At 42.7% G+C, this 18,989-nt stretch overlaps 1 protein-coding gene across 2 annotated transcripts; it reads right to left on the bottom strand.

Moving 5' to 3' along the window:
- Positions 1–1,772: 1,772 nt before the first annotated feature.
- LOC310866671 (sterol 26-hydroxylase, mitochondrial-like) lies at positions 1,773–18,647 on the bottom strand. Of its 2 annotated transcripts, XM_083776372.1 has the most exons (10): positions 18,312–18,641; positions 16,312–16,493; positions 11,131–11,330; positions 10,309–10,368; positions 9,540–9,677; positions 8,934–9,097; positions 7,839–8,005; positions 5,484–5,565; positions 4,583–4,783; positions 1,773–3,092 (listed from the first exon to the last, which is right to left on the bottom strand). In XM_083776372.1, exons 1-10 carry the CDS (start codon positions 18,576–18,578, stop codon positions 2,961–2,963), a joined length of 1,593 nt encoding a protein of 530 aa, XP_083632498.1. In that variant the 5' UTR covers positions 18,579–18,641; the 3' UTR covers positions 1,773–2,960. The 2 variants fall into 2 exon arrangements, 1 of the variants encoding a protein (XP_083632498.1); XR_014569941.1 differs by lacking the exon at positions 5,484–5,565 and having other exon boundaries at positions 2,951–3,092; positions 18,312–18,647.
- Positions 18,648–18,989: the final 342 nt, after the last annotated feature.

Raw genomic sequence — 18,989 nt, 5'->3', positions numbered from 1 at the left:
CGGTGGGTGTGTGAGGCTGCTGCCTGCTACGCTATGGGTTCTACAGGGAGAGAAATAAAGATAGCCGACGAAAAACAGGATTTAACAGTTCGTGGACAGAGGCTTTGGCCTTCACAGCCAATGCAGATTGACTGCCTGTATGTTTAGTGAGAAGCTATCAAACAACAAAAAAAGTAATGTTGAACGACATTTCCAGGGAAAGCATGCTAAATTCTGCTATAGTTTCGTTGCAACCCGGGAGATAATAAAGCTTGGCAAGCTGCATTATAATGAGTAATTTTCTTTGCGGCTCCAGACAGATTTTGAATTTCTTTTTGGTCGAAAATGGCTCTTTCAACATCTTGGGTTGCAGACCCCTGGCCTAGAGGATGACGAGGATATGTCTAGACAGAGGAGAATGCTCTATGTATGCCTACAAGCCAACATGTTGGTTCAGAAATGTCACCACTATACTATTGATGTAAAGGTTAACCTGTTTAGAGCTTACTGCATCCCTCTCTATACTGCCCCACTGTGGGTAAAGTATAAATGGGAGAGCTTACGCAAGCTGCAAGTAGCCTACAATTACTGTTTTAGTATTCAGAGCCATGTAATAGAATATTACATGGCTCTGAATCCTAAGACAGTCATTATATATATTCATTATTAATGTCTATATCTAAGGCTCTGGACCAACCTTTCCAAAAAAAAGGAAAATGTTGTGCAAATTTGTATGTCTACTTGCCAAAAGTCGAGGTTTCTGCCCACCAGAAACAATATAACAGAGGTCAGTATAGTTGCTGTAGTTCAAGGGGAGTCTTGAGCAGCAATGGGACGCTCAAGTGTTTTGTTCTTTAATGGAACCACACTGCCCTCTTCTGGATGATAAGGTAATCGGATTGAAATAAACATGCCAGATGTGTACAGTATATCAGTATATATATATACTGTCTGTGTATCTATGAATTTACATGTTGTAACATTCAGCAGACTATGATCAGCCAGTGCAGCCACAGCCAGTGTCCATTCTGCTCACGTGGTGTAATATCACTGCTTCAAAGCAATGTGGCTGAAACATATAAAAACATATAATATAACATATAATATAACATATAATATCACTGCTTCAAAGCAATGTGGCTGAAACATATAAAAACATATAATATAACATATAATATAACATGTAATATCACTGCTTCAAAGCAATGGAGCTGAAACATATAAAAACACATCCTCTGGACTGGAGGCTCAAAACATTTGTACATGTGATGTTATCTCTTATTTCCTTAGTTTCCTTTAACAATTACCAGATCATACACAAAGATATAGAGACAGGCTGTACCCACAATAAATACTAGACGACTGTTATGGCCCTTGATAAAAAAAAGCAGTTAATGAAGTCCTTGGCTTTCGAGTTGCCCAAACTGCAAGTGCACATTTTTTGAGTGAGGAGTCTGCTATTAACAACGCAAGATAATAGGATTGCATCGTCCTGGCCTCTGCTGCCTTTGGAAGGCTAAGGTCCAGGGTCTTTCAGAACAGGAACTTCACCATCTCCACTAAAGCAGCTGTGTGTAAGGCAGTCTGCCTCTCGACGCTGCTCTACAGCTCGGAAGCCTGGACGCCCTACGAGAGGCACATAAACAGTCCAGAGGCCTTCAATATCTTCTGCCTACAAAGGATCCTGGGTCTCACCTGGGCAGACAGGGGGCCCTATATTGAAATTCATGACCGGACCAAAACACCCAGCATCACAGCGCTTAATAATAATAAAAACAGGGGTTGTCTTCAAATGCACCACATTGCTGATTTTATTAGTGCTGCATGACTTTTCCAGCAAAGAGATAACATGAAAATGAGACATTGGAATATAATTGTTGTGGAGAATAATATTGTAAAGCACAATGATATGTTTGGACACAAAAAGCAGGGCTATTTGATCACTTTTCTTTCAATGAATGAAGGACATTTATATAAATATTGTATATACAATTCTAAAACCTGTATATATTTGATCTTAAAAAGGTAATTTTACCAAGTCAAACCACAATATTGTGAAATTTGTCTGAAGATGAATTGCCCAGGCAATCACCTGGGCAATTCACCTAATAACTTAAAAGAATGGTGTTTTTTAAAGCATAGTAGGTAACTTAGCCTACAGTAAGTTTTGAATGATAAAATCCAAAACACTTTTACGGACTGGACACTCTACTAGTAACATTACATTTAATTTGTCGGTGTAACTTGGTGTACTGTGTAAGCAATGATATCTGTCATCTTATCAACCATGACGTTATTTTACTAATAATTAGTTTGTTCTATTGACTAAGAAATAAGTGTGTTTGTGATTTGCCTACAAATGCTGACTATAATTAGCATGGCTCCAGCCCTGAATCTCTAGCCACGCGGGGGGAAAAAATGAAAAATGTTCTGGCGATTGTGAAACGAAATGAATATGTGCCAGGGTTATTCTGATAAAAGGTTAGTTTGTTCCGACGTAATAAGAGTCAGACAGGCATTAGTCTGACACCCTACCCCAAACCCTTACCTAACCTCATAGGGACTTTCATCCAGCAACGCATGTCGGGAGCCATGGGTGAGTTTTAACCAGCCACACGTGTGTTAACCTGAAATGCATGTGTCGGACTCACGCATGTGGCGGACTGTTACATGTCGGAGTCGGACCAACGTATGCGCCATAGTCTAGTTTGTTCGTAGGCCAACCAGTTGACCAATGTTGTAACTTCCATTAGTCAGTGACTCAGTGTCAGAGTTAGTAACATTCATTATTTTAGTCCAGCCAAAAATATTGGAATTTCAGGTATTGATTTTCTTTTCATTTCAAAGTATAAAAATAGATAGGCCTACATAGCATTTGTCTTGCATTTGTCTGCGATTTTAGCATAAAAACATAGAAAAATGGGATATTCCTTCATACAAAATACACCCAATCGAATCAACCATCATGAGAAAAAACAATATCATATGGAAGTTTTCACTCTTCTGTCCAGAAAGTGAAAGTTTACTTGTCTGTCGGCTACTAAAACAATACGATTGTGGCATTTCACCTCTCCCATTGTGAGGTCTGGCTTGATTTCAAATAGCTTGATTATCTGTAAGGGAAGAAACAGAGGTTAAGTACAAATAGTTTATATTGTGTTATAAGACAGATGCTTCTATCTAGCTCCAAAGTATACTGTATCTCTATCCAAAGAATTACCCCAGGGATGTTGCCTTATTTTTAAGTTCCTGCTATGATCAATACAAGACTTTCACACACATGGATTAACAGTAAGACGCCTGAGGGGGAGAAGCCATCTCGCCCTAAAGGGCCAGGTCGCGTGCACGCATCCGCCTGGGTGACAGCAGACTGCTGGCAAGCGCTGCCGCTTTGGAATGGGGCGTCAAATCAACATATGGAATGAATTCTGTACTGGCCATATATGGAGCGTGTCTTGAGTGCACAGGGTTTGATGAGGTCAGATGAACATATGGAATGTCAGAACAGGTCAGCTCTAAGGGTGGCAGCGGGGGCACTGTCTTGAGTGTACTGGGTTTGACGAGGGCCCAGGTAGGGCCGGGCCTTAATTTTCGGGCCTGTTGAGAACTCTAGTTTTCACCGGCTGCCGGGCGTGGCTGCACTAATAACTTTGGGTCAGGCCCATCTAGACTATAATGGACCGGTATCAGTCAAAAGGGAGACATCAAAGAGGAAGGATGGATGGGGAAGGATCAACATATGGAATGTCAGAACAGTTCATCTAAGGGTTTTAGTAGCTCTGGTCCATAGCCCGAATGCTAATTCTGCCCTGCATTAAGGCTATGGAACCGATGGCGTCTAGCTCTCGCATGAAATGCAGACCAGCCTCTCTTCTGTAGCGGGAATATAAAGAACGTTTTACCTACTCACCAATACAAAGACGGGTTGTGTAATTACTAATTAGAAAGCCTACTTTCCTTAGTGGACACACTCTGAGCCCCCCACCACACGTATAATATGTACTTTTAGTTACTCCACTTCGCCCTCTACTGATATTGCCCAGAGAAAAACCTCATTTTCATAGTAAATGCGACCTGTGGTCGCAAAAAGCTCCTGCCACACAAGATTATAATGTTGTTGCTAGAATAGATGACCATTTACAGAACCCATACACAGTCACCCAAACAGAGCGGACACACTCTGCAATTTAAGGAATTATGAGGCACCTTTGCTGGATTTCTGGATAATAATACATTCTTTCAATGTATATGAGAACTTCTGGATTTATTTTATATGAATAACAGATGTACGTATGTATGTACATAATGTTATGTTTGTAGGTTATTTTTGGCATGAGACACCGTATACGCCAACATTTAAATAAGGTTTAATGGTAAGGGTGTGATTACATACTGTAGTGCAGTGTACCTCAAAGTGCACTCTATGAAACACCAGGGTTCCTAGAGGGTGTTCTAAATGGACCCTTACAGATATGTAACACCGAGTGTGTACAGATGGGACCTTGGTACACTCTCAGAGTTATAGGGGTCCTTGAAATGTAAATGTTTCAGAACCACTGACATACAGTAGGGTGTATTGGTGAACGTGTCAAATGGCACTCACTCGAGACAGGGCCAAATACAACTCCAGCTCTGCGATCCGCCGGCCAACACAACCCCTGACCCCGAAGCCGAACGGGATTGAAGCGAAGCCGTTTGGCCTGGGCCGACCATCTCTCAGCCACCTCTCAGGCCTGAACCGCCACGGCTCTGGGAATACCGTTTCGTCGTGGCTGATGGCATAGTGAGCCAGTGTGAAGGTAGTCTGGAGAAGACAGAATAAATAAATATGATGGTCTAATATTTCTTTTCATCTTTGCATTTGAGATCAGTTAAATCACTTTGCCAGGACAATTGCAATTAGAGGTGTGCATTGGCAATGCCCTCACGATTCAATACCATTACGATTCACCAGGTAACTATTCAAATCGATTCTACGATGCATGACAATGCATCACACTTTTATAAGTTATAGAGGGCCAGGGATACTATAATTAGGGCCTATTAACATTAGTAATTAGTGTTAGCAGTAGTAATCAGTTAGTGCCATTACAATTAGAGATTTTCTGTAGATTAAAATAACTTGTATTTACATTTTTTTGAGTGGTGCAACCACTCCAAGGAACAGCAATGTCCCTATGTCCTAACCTATGTCCCGATGTTTAGAGTACCAATAGGGGGTGCTGTTGCACCACTCGCTTCAGACTGGTCTGATTATTTTAATCGCACCAACATGTGAACTGAGCAATGCAGAGTTTGTGTGTGTGTGTGTGTGTGTGTGTGTGTGTGTGTGTGTTTGAGATGCTGCTCAACAGTGCCACTGTAGGTCACCCAGCAGAATTGCAGCTGTTTCGTGCTCAGACAGACATAGGGACATACACACACATAGTCACTAACAGGAGCGGTTGGCACCACTCCAAAAAAAGAAAAGGTTTACAGTGGCTACCTTTACATATCACACCCACCTTCTTTGGAAAATAATATCCACCAACGACAACATCTTTCTCTGCAATGACTCTTCCATTCATAGGAACCACAGGGTATATCCTGCAATGCAAGACAATGGTGGTATATATTATGGTATGGTTTGGTTTGATCTAATTCAGTTCAGTTGATTTTTTTCTACCTGACATTCAGCTCAATTTCTTTCTTTTTTTTTTAAGATATTTTTTTGCGGCTTACGCCTTTATTGATTTTTTAAGGGATAGAAAGTAGGCTGACAGGAAACGGGAGAGAGATGGGGGGATGACATGCGGTAAAGGCCGTGTCGGGTCCGGGAGTCGAACCCGCGGCACACCGCGACTGGATCACCAGTCCGGTGCCCAGACCGTTACGCTACGGCCTGGGCCTATTCAGCTCAATTTCAATGTGTAAACACTTGCCTCTACTGTATGTATTGTGTAAAGTATATTACTGAAATGCAGGTTTTAGCCCTATTTCTGTATTCCAGTTGTGCACTGTTTTGCTTGCAGTTTCTTTTAACCCATTCTGAACGGGAACCCATTTTGGTGTTAGCATCATGTTATGCTTTAGCTATTGAAAAATAGCAGATCTACAAGCTCATAGCGCGCCACCGAGTGGCGCGCTATGAGCTTGTAGGTCTGCTATTTTTGAAAAATCGAAGAACGACTGACATAGAAACATAGGCTTTTTCAGAAAACTGTCAGGATGTAGAAGACCTTTTTATAATCTGATCTCAGGTCAGAATGAAAACTGTCAGGATGTAGAAGACATTTTTAGAATCTGATCTCAGGTCAGAATGGAAAACTGTCAGGATGTAGAAGACATTTTTAGAATCTGATCTCAGGTCAGAATGGGTTAACTCTAGTTTGTTTCTATATATAGATATAGATATATTTGGGCCTTTATTGGATACACAGTATGGTGAGAGATGGGGGGAGACACGTGGCAATGGTCGTCAGGATCGGGAGTCGAACCCGCGACATGCCATCAGGCTGGCTTAGAAGCCTAGGTGCCCGGACCGCTACACTAGCCGCCGGGCCACTCTTCTTGCTTTACTCTATATTTCCGGTTTGTTTGTAATTGACCATGTACTGTACAGCACTTTGAACGATCTCGGTTGTTGTAAATGTGCTTTATAAATAAAGTTTGAGTTAAGTTTACCTTATAGTAGGGATGCCACCGAATAATCGATTTTCCGATTAATAGTTGCAGTCTCCGAAATCGATTTTAATATTTCATAATCGAAAATCAAAATATTGGCTAATAAGTAAGGCTGCATGATGTATCGAACATGTACCTTCATCAGAGTGGAGAATATAAGTATAAATCAAGTTGAGCAAAGCCACTCTTCTCTGCCCCTCTCTCTAACTGTTAGAGAGAGGAGTTAACTGTGTCTGTTAGAGTCTAACAGACACAGTTAACGATCGCTTGTTAAGTGCCTGCCAGACAGACAATCAGATGAAATGAAGGCAGGTGTAGAGTAGAGTGTAGACTAGTGAACTGAACATGTTCTCTTTATATCAAGTACTTCATACCAGCCCCTTATGAAACTACTTCTCCCCAAATCCAAATGGATTTCATTTTGGACCTACATTTCCATCCTGAATGGCACTGAGAAGATCTCCACAAAGGTTTACTCATCAAAACTGATTATAAAACTCTAACCATCAAAGCATGCACTCAACATAATATAATGGTTATGTGACCATGGCATCTGCATAATATTACAAAATTGGGGGGGGGGGGGGGGGGGGGGCTGTAGATTATTCGATTGGGCAAATGGTCCCTTTGTGGCATCCCTAGATAGCTGAGTTACTATAACTTAACTTAAATTGGCTTTGTTTATCAGCACAGATACAGTACAGTACATATACAGAATATAATGACAAAAAATGCCCAGAAGGGTTAATACACTGTGAAGAACTTACAGGTAATGCAAAGACCTCCTATGGAAAGACAATACATGTGCATTCATTTTAACGATTAGTTCTGCTTTACTAAACTAGGCCTGTGAGAAGAAAGTAAGGATAGACAACCATCACCGGTCCTTGAGTCAGAACAAAATCCAGACTGTTGCGATTATGTGTTTGATTAATGATCTTGTTGAGCCACCACTGGGAAGCCCAAATACTGCAAATGCAAACATGTTTAGTAGCCATATTGGGGGTCAAACCACAGCAAATAGACATTTTCTACTCACTCAATCAAACCTGATTTATACTTTGTCATACGACGGTGTTGTGTTGCGTGCTGAAAATAGAAGGTCTACAATCCCACTTGTTAGTAACGCACTGTGAGCATGTCTGTCACTCAGCTATTTTCGCCATGCGACACCGTCACAGCAAGTTGGCTCTCACCTCAGTACTTCCTTGATAACAGCCTTTAGATAGGGCATTTGGGTAACGTCCTGAGCAGAGGGGATCTGGTCACCTGGGACATGTTTGGACACTTCCTCATAAAGGGTGGCCTGTACTTCAGGGTATGTGGACAACAGGTACAATGTCCACATCATGGTGTTGGATGTCTGCAGCGAATGACAATAAAGGCAAGGCCATGGAATAAACAGATGCATGCAGTGGATGTAGATTTTGAATATTATTACAAAGGTTGTGGCAAATCTGGGGAAAAAAGCTTACCACTAGCTTTTTTTCCCACAGATGTGTTCATAAAGGTGTCTACTATCACATAACAATTTGTTTCAAGCCAACTCCCTTGGGAAACTTTGTGACAGGTGCTTAAAGTTGGGGTACCATTAATATATAAGGCAAAATTTCCTAAATGTCATTATGCTTTAAGTAGCATGTGACAAACTAGGGGGTTTTCATGATTCTGAATCCATTGCAAGCATTATGCACGAAAAACACTCCTTTGGCTAAATTCGGTCATAGCCACAAATGTGCAGACCTCATCACATTTGTAAAGTTGGCTATGGCCATTTTTAGCCGAAGGAGTGTTTTTTTTCATGCTAAATGAATGCTTGCGATGGATTCAGATTAATGAAAACTCTCTAGTTCAGGGGTGGGCAACTTTGACGATGGAGAGGGCCACTATATTTCCACACTCACTCCCTAGGGCCATATATTACTGTCGTAGCAAAAATAGCCGATCTACAAGCTCAAAACGCGTCGCGCTGCGACACGCTTTGAGCTTGTAGATCGGCTATTTTTGCTTTATTCGAAATGGAATCCTGAAAAATTTCATTTTTATGTAATTTCAAATGCCTTTAATTATACGTGTGTTGAGCATTGAGCTACAAATTTAGACTGAATTAAATAAAGCGGGTCATGTTTGCATGTCGTGGAATTGTAAACAGCTGGAACCAATATTACATCAGTATTCTGACATTAACCTGAGGGCCACATTAAGTGAAGGTTGGGGCCGCATGTGGCCCCCGGGCCGCCAGTTGCCCACCCCTGCTCTAGTTTGACCTAACTAAAGAATAATTCACTCACCGTGTCCACGCCAGCTAACAGCAGCTCAGTGACACTGCTGTGCACCTCTTTGTGGCTCAGATGTGTGTTTGACAGCAGGTACGTGAGGTATTCCCCCTCCACTTCCTGCTTCATCATCACTCGCTGCTCAATGGCCTCTATCTTCTTATCAACCAAATGCCCCGCTATACAAGAGGTCCAGAAAGGGAGTGTCACGTTATTTCATCTATCCACAGTTTGTTACCGTGAAGCACCGTGCTTTGAGAGGTGCTACAGTACATACTTAACCCATTCTGAACGGGAACCCATTTTGGTGTTAGCATCACGTTATGCTTTAGCTATTTAAAAATAGCAGATCTACAAGCTCATATCGCGCCACCGAGTGGCGCGATACGAGCTTGTAGGTCTGCTATTTTTGAAAAATCGAAGAACGACTGACATAGAAACATAGCTTTTTCAGAAAACTGTCAGGATGTAGAAGACGTTTATAGAATCTGATCTCAGGTCAGAATGGGGTAAAGTAGTGCCAAATCCAAAATGAGTTTAAAACACACACACAAACTTTAAAAAAAAAAGAGAAAGAAAAAAGAAAGAAAAGTATGTAATTTATTCTAATTGGAAACGTACCAAATTTGAAGATGCCCTCCCAGGCGGCGAGGTAGCGCCCCCAGAAAGGAAGGAGGCTGCGCGTCCACTTGGGCGACACCATGACAGCCGTGGAGTTGATGAACATCTGAGCTATGGAGTCAATGAAGTCCTGTGTACCTGAAGGGTTAATTTTGACAGCAAATTATCATTTAGTTTTAGTCACAGCCTTTTGAATAGAATTTCATATAGTTTTAGTCGTATTTTAGTAATCTGACATTTTTGAGGGGCGCTGGCTCCTCCTATGTGCGGCTTTGAGGGTTTGTGTAAACACAAACATTGAATACAAAGTTAATTCCCATAGACAGTTTGAGGGTTTGTGTAAACACAAACATGTGTAAACACAAACATTGAATACAAAGTGAAGACGCAAATTGTGATTGGCCAGAATGAGATGATGTATGATGACGTGTGATGATAAGAGCGCCCCTCACTTCACACAGGTGTGATTTTTGAGGGGCGCACACTGCAAAACATTGCAGTGTGATGCATTATGGGCTTGTAGATCTGCTATATTCAGAGTGCAATACCCAAGCACAACCAAACATAAAATGACTTGTCTTTTAGTTCTACTGGATCACTTCTCCACTATACTAGTCCCTACCTGACATTTTAATCTAGTTTTTGTTTTTGTTGATGAAATCGACAATATAATAGTCTTAGTTTTAGTCATTACGGCTTAGTTTTTATTTAGTGTTCATCAGTGAATTCTTTTTTGTCAGTTTTAGTCGACGAAATCAACACTGTGTACCTGCAGGGATCTCCTGCTCCAGACAGCCGAGTCGTGACTCAAACAGGATGGAAGAGATACCTGAGGGAAAGAGGCAAACATCTTTACATAGGGCTGCGACTGTCACTTATTTTCACAATGCGTTGCATCGCGATTCGCGACACATTGTGAGCTTGTAGATTGGCTATTTTCAGATGGTCAAAATGTATAGAGGGCTGAAGTGGGTAATGTATGCTTTCTAATAATATTCCAAATCTAAAAAAGCAACTAGTGACTAAAGTTTTCAAATACATGTAGTGGAGTAAAAGTACAATATTTGCCTCTGAAATGTAGTGGAATAGAAGTTAACACTAGAAATTGGAAATGCTCAAGTACAGCACAAATACCTCACAATTGTACTTAATCAGACCAGTGTGTGTCCAGTGGAAACCTCCGTATGAATCTGATCTCAGGTCAGAATGGGTTAATCAGACCAGTGTGTGTGTCCAGTGGAAACCTCCGTATGAATCTGATCTCAGGTCAGAATGGCTTAACCCATTCTGACCGGGCACCCATTTTGGTGTTAGCATCATGTCGTGCTTTAGCTATTTAAAAATAGCAGATCTACAAGCTCATATCGCGCCACCGAGTGGCGCGATACGAGCTTGTAGGTCTGCTATTTCTTTTAAAATCGAAGAACGACTTGACATTTTTTAGAATCTGATCTCAGGTCAGAACGGGTTCATCAGACCAGTGTGTGTCCGGCGGATGAATCTGATCTCAGGTCAGACTTAAATGGCTTAAATGAGTAAATGTTCTTAGTTACTTTCCACCACTGCTGAGTTGGGAGGTTTTCCCACCTACCCTCCAGGGAGAATCGGTAGAGCTCATTGGACAGGTTGGTCACCAGGTCTCCGGTGGGGCTCTCCCGGCGCAGATGGCAGATCCTCTTGATCAGATCGGTGACCACCTCGTTAATCACCTCTCCGTACTGCAGCGAGTCTTTGGGATGCAGCATGCGCTTGTTGAGCATCGTTCTCAGGTTGTACCACTTCTCACCCTCCCTGGAACCGCACAGGAAGGTTAGAAAAATAAATCACAATTACTTAAGGTTAACTTAAGGTTTTCAATTTTCATTCATAATGCATACAAGTGTGTATAAAACATTGACTTAACGGAAGCATATGAAATGTTTGAGGAGTCTCATATGCTTCCGTTTCAGTACGCGTATCCGATGCAGCCTTTTCAAGGTTGGACGTGAGAGCAACGGTAAGTGCCAGGTGATAATTTGTTTCCCAAAGGTCAAATTCGTGATTTTGGGGGATAAACAATTACCCCAAGAACATAATTTGCCTGATATCTCATTTGGCTGACCAGTTGAAACACTTTTTTCCTCTTTGGCCTCACTGCAGCATAGCCTATTTAATTACAAATACAATGGAAATGCCATTTCAAAATACTGCCAAGAAGGACCTCCCACACGGAAGAAAAATGTATATTACGTACGGCTGGTGTTCTCATTTGTCAGACAGTGTGGGGTGGGGTGGGTCTTGGCTCAGAACACAGAAGTATATCCACGTCAGGGGGGCAGTCAGCCAGATATTTCGTGAAGCCTCATTTGAAATCGGTAGTTCATATAATGGCCTGTTGTGGCGCTGGACTGGACCCAAAAAGCCCCATAGCTCCATAGAGGCCCATGTATTTTGGCCCAACTTCACCTAGACTGTATTACCTTAATAAACATGGTCATGAATACTTTCTTCTTCCAGTCACTAGTTTAAAGTCTAATTTCTAATGTCATAATATTCTTTTTGGAAAATTATGGTCCCATTAATTAAAAAAATGACCATAAAGTCGCGTATGTTCTGAGGGGCGTGGCTACCGTTACAGTCTATGATCGGGATTCCCCTCCCACTCAAGAGTCTTCTCCTCCCACTCGAGTCAAAATAAAAACCAACGGAGAAGAAGGGGGGAAGTCCCGCCTCGTTGTCTGGGCAGCCAATGACCAGCTGGTCCAAAACGGAGCCAGCCAATGGCCAGCTGGTACCAAACGGATCTAGAAAGATGGCGACTTACATCAGGAATTAGCATATTATTACAGGCTTCATTTTACGTTCATGTTAGACCCGGGGAACGCTTTGTCCATATTTTTTACAGTCTATGATCCACGTCTAAGTGTAACATCAGAGACACCTCGCCACCACCCCAGGGACAACTAAACGTGTTCACGGCACGCTGCTATCAGGTAGACAGACGACACCGCAGTATCATATGCCAAACAAAGAGACAGTTTCCACAGTCAAGGTGTCCATCGTCATGCATGCTCCCAACAGTGGCACTATCACTTTGTATACCGGTATGTGTAGAATAGATACACTGGCATTCCCTATATGCATATTTGCAATTTGCTGATACATTATGTATTTTATTTTGCGGAACTCTGTCTTTATTACCCATCCATACATCTTCAACTGCTCATCCGGGTCGGGTCGCGGGGGCAACAGTTCAAGCAGAGAGCTCCAGACTTTTATTTCCCTTTCCCGGGCAACATTAGACACGTCAACCTGGGGGATGCCGAGGCGTTCCAAGGCCAGTGGGGAGATATAATCCCCCCTGTCTGGTTCTTGGTCTGCCTCCCAGTGAGACCTGCACTGACTGAGGACCTCTCTAGGGAGACGCTCAAAAGTCAGGACTCAGGAGGTAACTGTACCAGATGCCCGAACCACCATAGCTGGCTCCATTTCAAGTAAAGGAGCAGTGGCTCTACTTAAAGGGACACTTCACCCTTTTTGCAAAAAAATATATGTTAATGACGTTTAGAAGCTTTAGAACACTTTCCTGGAGATCTTTATGTGTGTAATATGTGGTTTTAGATATTTTAGATTGTAGCAGTGAGCCTGTTGTCTCTGATGTCATGGACACTGGGCTCACTTCCTTCCTGGACTACATGTTGTCTCAGTAAGACAGCTCTCCCCTATCCACAAGGAGGAGCAGTGCACCAAAGAATTATGGGAATTGTAGTACAGGAAGGTAGTGAGACCAGTGTCCATGACATCAGAGACAACAGGCTCACTGCTACAATCTAAAATAACTAAAACCACATATTACACACATAAATACCCCCAGGAAAGGGATCTAAAGCTTCTAAACGTCATTAACATATATTTTTTTTGCAAAAAGGGTGAAGTGTCCCTTTAAGAAGAGTCTCTCACAGTCATGGATGACTGAACTTCTCACCCTATCTTAGAGGGAGGCCAGCCAGCGTTGTGAGAAATGTCGTCTCGGCTGAGTATATCCGCAATCTTATTCTTCATTGACCCATACTTCATGACCATTATAGGTGAGAGTAGGAACGAAGGTTTGCTGCTCGGCATATCCAAAAGTTTGCCTTCTGGCTCAACTCTCTTTTCATCATAACAGTCCGGTACAGCGACTGCAATAGCGCTCCCGCTGCTCCGATTCTCCGGCTGATCTCACACTCCGTCCTTATTTAATATTTGTAATTTTGTACTCATTTGTTATTCTTTTTTTTTTTTTTTAAACTAAAGTTTTATCCCACGATTTTGTAACCCATTTTTTCACCCAGTGTCAATTATCTTTCTACTTTTTCTCACCATTTGTTTGTGAGGGTACCTGATAGGTATTTCGGGACTCATTTGTAGATCTGTTATTGTCTCCACCAGGCCGAAGGCATGTGGGGAGATTATGTTTTGCACTCCGTCCGTCCGTGTGTCCGTCCGTGTGTCCGTGAACAGCTAATCTCGGCCACCGTTAACCCGGTCGATGCCATATTTTGCACACACACTCCCTGGATGCCAACCATGAACCTCTGCCCCAAACTTTCCAGAACGGCCTGTTATAGCGCCACCAGGAGGCCGCTTTGTGCAAAACAAGTTTTTCGATGCCATATTTTGCACACACACTCCCTGGATGCCAACCATGAACCTCTGCCCCAAACTTTCCAGAACGGCCTGTTATAGCGCCACCAGGAGGCCGCTTTGTGCAAAACAAGTTTTTGCACAGTACACCTACAGATTTTGTCCAAACATCACGCAAATTGGTACACAGTCTCTCTAGAGCCATTCAACGAAACGGGTCTTTCAGATTTATCAGACTCCATCCTGATTGGTTAAGATTGGCTTCCAAAGTTCACAGGAGTGCTCAGTTTCAAACAAAATGCTGCAAATCATGAACACATCGCGTGATTTCCCTGAAATTGTGCACCCACATTCCCACTAGGCCGAGGACGAAATGCCACATGAACAATTTCAACTCAGCCTCAAGGTGGCGCTATAACTGGCCGAAAAGTGTTTTTACCTCTAACTGCACGGATCTGTGGATAACCTGGTGGAGACCTGTGCCCAGAAGGGCACTTTTTTTTGTGAATGAATTTACATGTGCCCTGTCACCCTATGCCCATGTATTTTTCATGTGCCTGGCCTGATGTTCATATCATAGCTGTATCTGCCCCGTGATATATCTCCTGTATCTATCATTCAGTGACGTCTTACATTATCTGCCCCTCTGTGAACAAACATGTTTTTTGACCTTGTTGTTTGACACGTTTGTCTGTGTATTGATTACAATATGCTATTCTGGACAGGGTGAGAGATGATTTTGAATGCCTACCTTGAATTGACCTACCATCTTCTCCCGGTATAATGGGTAATATATCTAATGGAAAATCCTTCTAGCTCTGCTTGTCTCACAAAAGTATTTCTACAGTTCCGGAGTTTCTTGCTCTGTTATCGAAGTTATTATACAGTCCTTTCTTATTAGTATTATTAAATATGGATCCTTACTTTTTATTTCCATTTAGTACCTACCCTAGGATACACGGGGAGAACATGAAAACTCCACACAGAAAGGACCTTTCGCCAACCCCGATTCGGGTATGGGCACAGATGACGCGGAGGAGAGAACACGCCCCCAGCCCCCCAGCCCCCCAGCGCAACCCAGTGCTGTGTTAAAAGGGACACTGACTGAGCCTACCCCCCCCCCCCCGTAAAAAGGGAGGGGGGGGGGGGGGGGTAGACTGTCACGCTGTGAGACTGCACCTGTCCAGTCTCACAAAGTTCCCAGCAAACACCTTTAACTCTACATTAACCATTGGCTCACATGACTGGACTTTGCCCTCGAAAGCTACTGAGGATACAGTAGCACAGAATTAGAGGTGCAGCAGTTAATTGAACTAACTGATTATACACAATTATTGAGAATTGATTGTTTTAGACGATTTTGGGCGTGAAAGTTAATTTTAAAATAGCCAAAAAAAATAAAACAAACAAAACAAATTATCAAAGAAAACACGCTTCTCGGTTATTTGGAAAAGTAATCGACAGAAATCGAATTGTCACTGGGAAAATAATCGCTAGTAGTTGTAGCCCTGCACAAGTATTGGAAACGTACAGTAGCAGGACCTCGGAGCCAATCGCAGTCATCCTCAACTGCTCATATTCTGCCCAGGTTTTTAGTAGTTTGCAAAGAAACAGAATACTAGCTCCTCAGATGTGTGAAGTTCTTACTCTGTGAAGGGTCCATAGCCGAGTCCATTCATATCAAAGAAACAGAATACTAGCTCCTCAGATGTGTGAAGTTCTTACTCTGTGAAGGGTCCATAGCCGAGTCCATTCATATCAAAGAAACAGAATACTAGCTCCTCAGATGTGTGAAGTTCTTACTCTGTGAAGGGTCCATAGCCGAGTCCATTCATATCAAAGAAACAGAATGCTAGCTCCTCACCCCACCCCCCCCACCCCATTTTCCCTCACTGTATATTGTATCTTTTCCCTTTTTTGCTTCCCATATGATGAATTTAGCTACATAGAAATGTCTATTTGTATGTCTCTAAATGTTTGTATGTCTTTAAATGTTTTGATGAATTGAACAATGTGGACCCTGTTGTAAACAAGTGTAATGCTTAATTGGGTCGTCCACTCACAGTTGACAGTCTTTGTATTGAGTTTGTGCTTAAAATGTACTGTAAATTCTACAAACTGTTAATAAATATTTCAATCAATCAAAAAAGATGTGTGAAGTTCTTACTCTGTGAAGGGTCCATAGCCGAGTCCATTCATATCACGGTACTCCGTCCACAGAGACATGTCTCCTCGGCTGGGGAACTTGCCCTCCTTCCTCAGGACTTCCTCCACTAGCTCTGCGCTGCACAGCTGAATTGATTTAAGTCCACCTCTGTATATCGGCCCATAGATCTGCTTCTCGTATACCTGTGGGTGTTGAGGACAGTGTGAGACAGATGGGCCCACGGAGAAACTTGGCAATTATGGATATTAGCAGCCAGTCCAGTGGCCCTACAAGCCTGCATTTTACTCGGATCTACAAGATCACATATAGCAATGTATGTGACATGGTGTGAGCTCGTAGATCTGCTATTTGTGACACGTGACACCGGCGTGCAACTAAGGATAAAACAAGCATTACAATCCCAGGCTAGCATTTGCCCTGATAAAGTGCTTGTCATTAGCAATGTGTTATTGTGAGTGCTAATGTGAGTGTTAAGTATTTATTTCCTGCGCCAGAGCCGTTTAGATTTGAACAACAACACTCCTTTCCTGTGGGTCAGCTGGGCCTGGTTGTCATCAGGGGTGTTGCTGTAGCAACAATGGTAATCCAAGCCCGGCCAAACCGGTCCTTTCCATTTATTCATGGTTGCCGTTCCTCTAAATGGGACACCCCCCTTCTCTAAAAAGGGACACCCTTCATCTTACAATAGCACAGCAATGAAATATTGTTGAATATCTCTTGATTAAACGGATAAAACCAGGGATTTCTAAAGCACAGTACAAAAAAACATACCCGATTTTGAATAACGCAAGAGGAAATCTTGATTTAGTGTGGAACCCAATATCATCCAGGGATCATACAGCACACTGTGGCTATTAGATTAATCAATAAAACAAAACAAAAAAGGTAATTACTTTGTTTCCATTTCCATTTAACCCATTCTGTACGGGAACCCCTTTTGGTGTTTTAACTATTGAAAAATAGCAGATCTACAAGCTCATAGCGCGCCACCGAGTGGCGCGCTACGAGCTCAGGCCTAAATGGGTTAAAGACATGACCTGAGCTGGGTGAGCTGTCTATGGGTGGAATTTATCATCCACTCAGGAAAAACAAAACAACTACAAAAGGTAGAGGCCGTGGGACCTTCTGGGGACACTGGCTGGTCGGAGAGCTGCTCTAGATGGCCCCTCCTGCTCCACCATACCGTGTAGGGAGGAGGCAGCTACAGAATCCGGCCTTTGCTTGCTACTCATGGGGCCCCAGCAGGCAGCAGCACAACCCCAATTCCATTATGTAATACACAATCCACCTGCACTCAGGACTCATACAAAGCACACAGATTGAATTACATGCACACACACACACACACAGTACTACAAGTTACACATAACCCTCTTACTTACAGACACATAATTGTAACTTGTCTATATTGCAGAAACAGCCATGTAGTGCTTTTAATTAAAGTGCAGAAGAGAGACGCGTCAGAGATGGAAAACATGCAAGACATGACCGGAGTCGGGTTCAAACTTGGGTCCTTGCCACTCACAAGGACCATGTACAGTACACTGTACGGTAAGTACTGTAGTCCATGCACTGGCTGAGCCACCAGGCACCCATTATTATTATCAATGTCTTAGTTGCCTTTTGGTACAGTTTGTTACATCTTGTCTTCTGTATCATTTCTTCTCCATTAATAATAATAATAATAAAGTAGCCTAATAACAATAATAATAATTTATTTGAGGTACACAAATAAATGCAACCCCAAGTTAACCCATTCTGAACGGGAACCCATTTTGGTGTCAGCATCATGTTATGCTTTAGCTATTGAAAAATAGCAGATCTACAAGCTCATAGCGCGCCACCGAGTGGCGCGCTACGAGCTTGTAGATCTGCTATTTTTTGAAAAATCGAAGAACGACTGACATAGAAACATAGCTTTTTTTCAGAAAACTGTCATTTTCAAAAAGACATTTTTTAGAATCTGATCTCAGGTCAGAATAGGTTAACATACGGTATACCTGTAGCTCATGCATTCGGTTGAGGTAGCCCCGAAACACCAAGTTATACAACATCCTCCAGGGGGTGACGCGTGGGAGGTCCTCCAGGGTCCGGAGCTTGGGCCGGGAGCCGGAGAGTGAAGCCGGAGTGGAGCCGGTAGAGGCGGTGGTGGTGCCTCCGGCCCCCCGGGAGGAGCAGACCCACGCAGAGGCAGCAGCGGGGCATATGGGCAGTAACCAGTGACTGCTCCTCCGGTGCACTGCGCACTGGGCCATCTGTGCAGCCATGACGGAGGCAGCAGGAGGAATGGAGCAAACACACAACAGCAGCACCGCCAACAGACTCCCAGAGCTATGCACGGTGGGGAGGAGCCTTGTCTGTAAAGGGAAAGTTTAACCCCAACCCCTCCAGCCTAGCAGTGGGACAAAAACAAAGCCCCAAAGACTCCATAAAGCAGCAGTGCTTTTTCCACATTTTGGATCCCTATTTAATCCATCGCTGTCAGAACAGAGAGGTTTAAAATAAAGCCAAAGCCAATTATTAAACTGCGACTGTTAAGATGACTTACTTTCATGTTATCAGCATATCTCTCGCTACATGTGTTTGCTATTTGGAACATTTGCATTGTGTGACCTTAAGGAGTCTTTGTGTACTTCATGAAACAACCATGAACAAACATTTAGTTTTTCTTATTCTTC

This window comes from Protomyctophum parallelum (assembly GCF_964188405.1).
Source record: "Protomyctophum parallelum genome assembly, chromosome: 11".
NCBI lineage: Eukaryota > Metazoa > Chordata > Actinopteri > Myctophiformes > Myctophidae > Protomyctophum > Protomyctophum parallelum.
This window is presented reverse-complemented; position numbering and strand designations above follow the sequence as displayed.

Coding starts and splice junctions, on each gene's coding strand:
- LOC310866671 (XM_083776372.1), bottom strand. CDS start 18,578: ATGGCTGCACAGATGGCCCAGTGCGCAGTGCACCGGAGGAGCAGTCAC. Junction 9,678..10,308: donor GGAGCAGGAGATCCCTGCAG/GTACACAGTGTT, acceptor TTAACCCTTCAG/GTACACAGGACTTCATTGAC. Junction 8,006..8,933: donor TGTTAGCTGGCGTGGACACG/GTGAGTGAATTA, acceptor CATTCGCTGCAG/ACATCCAACACCATGATGTG.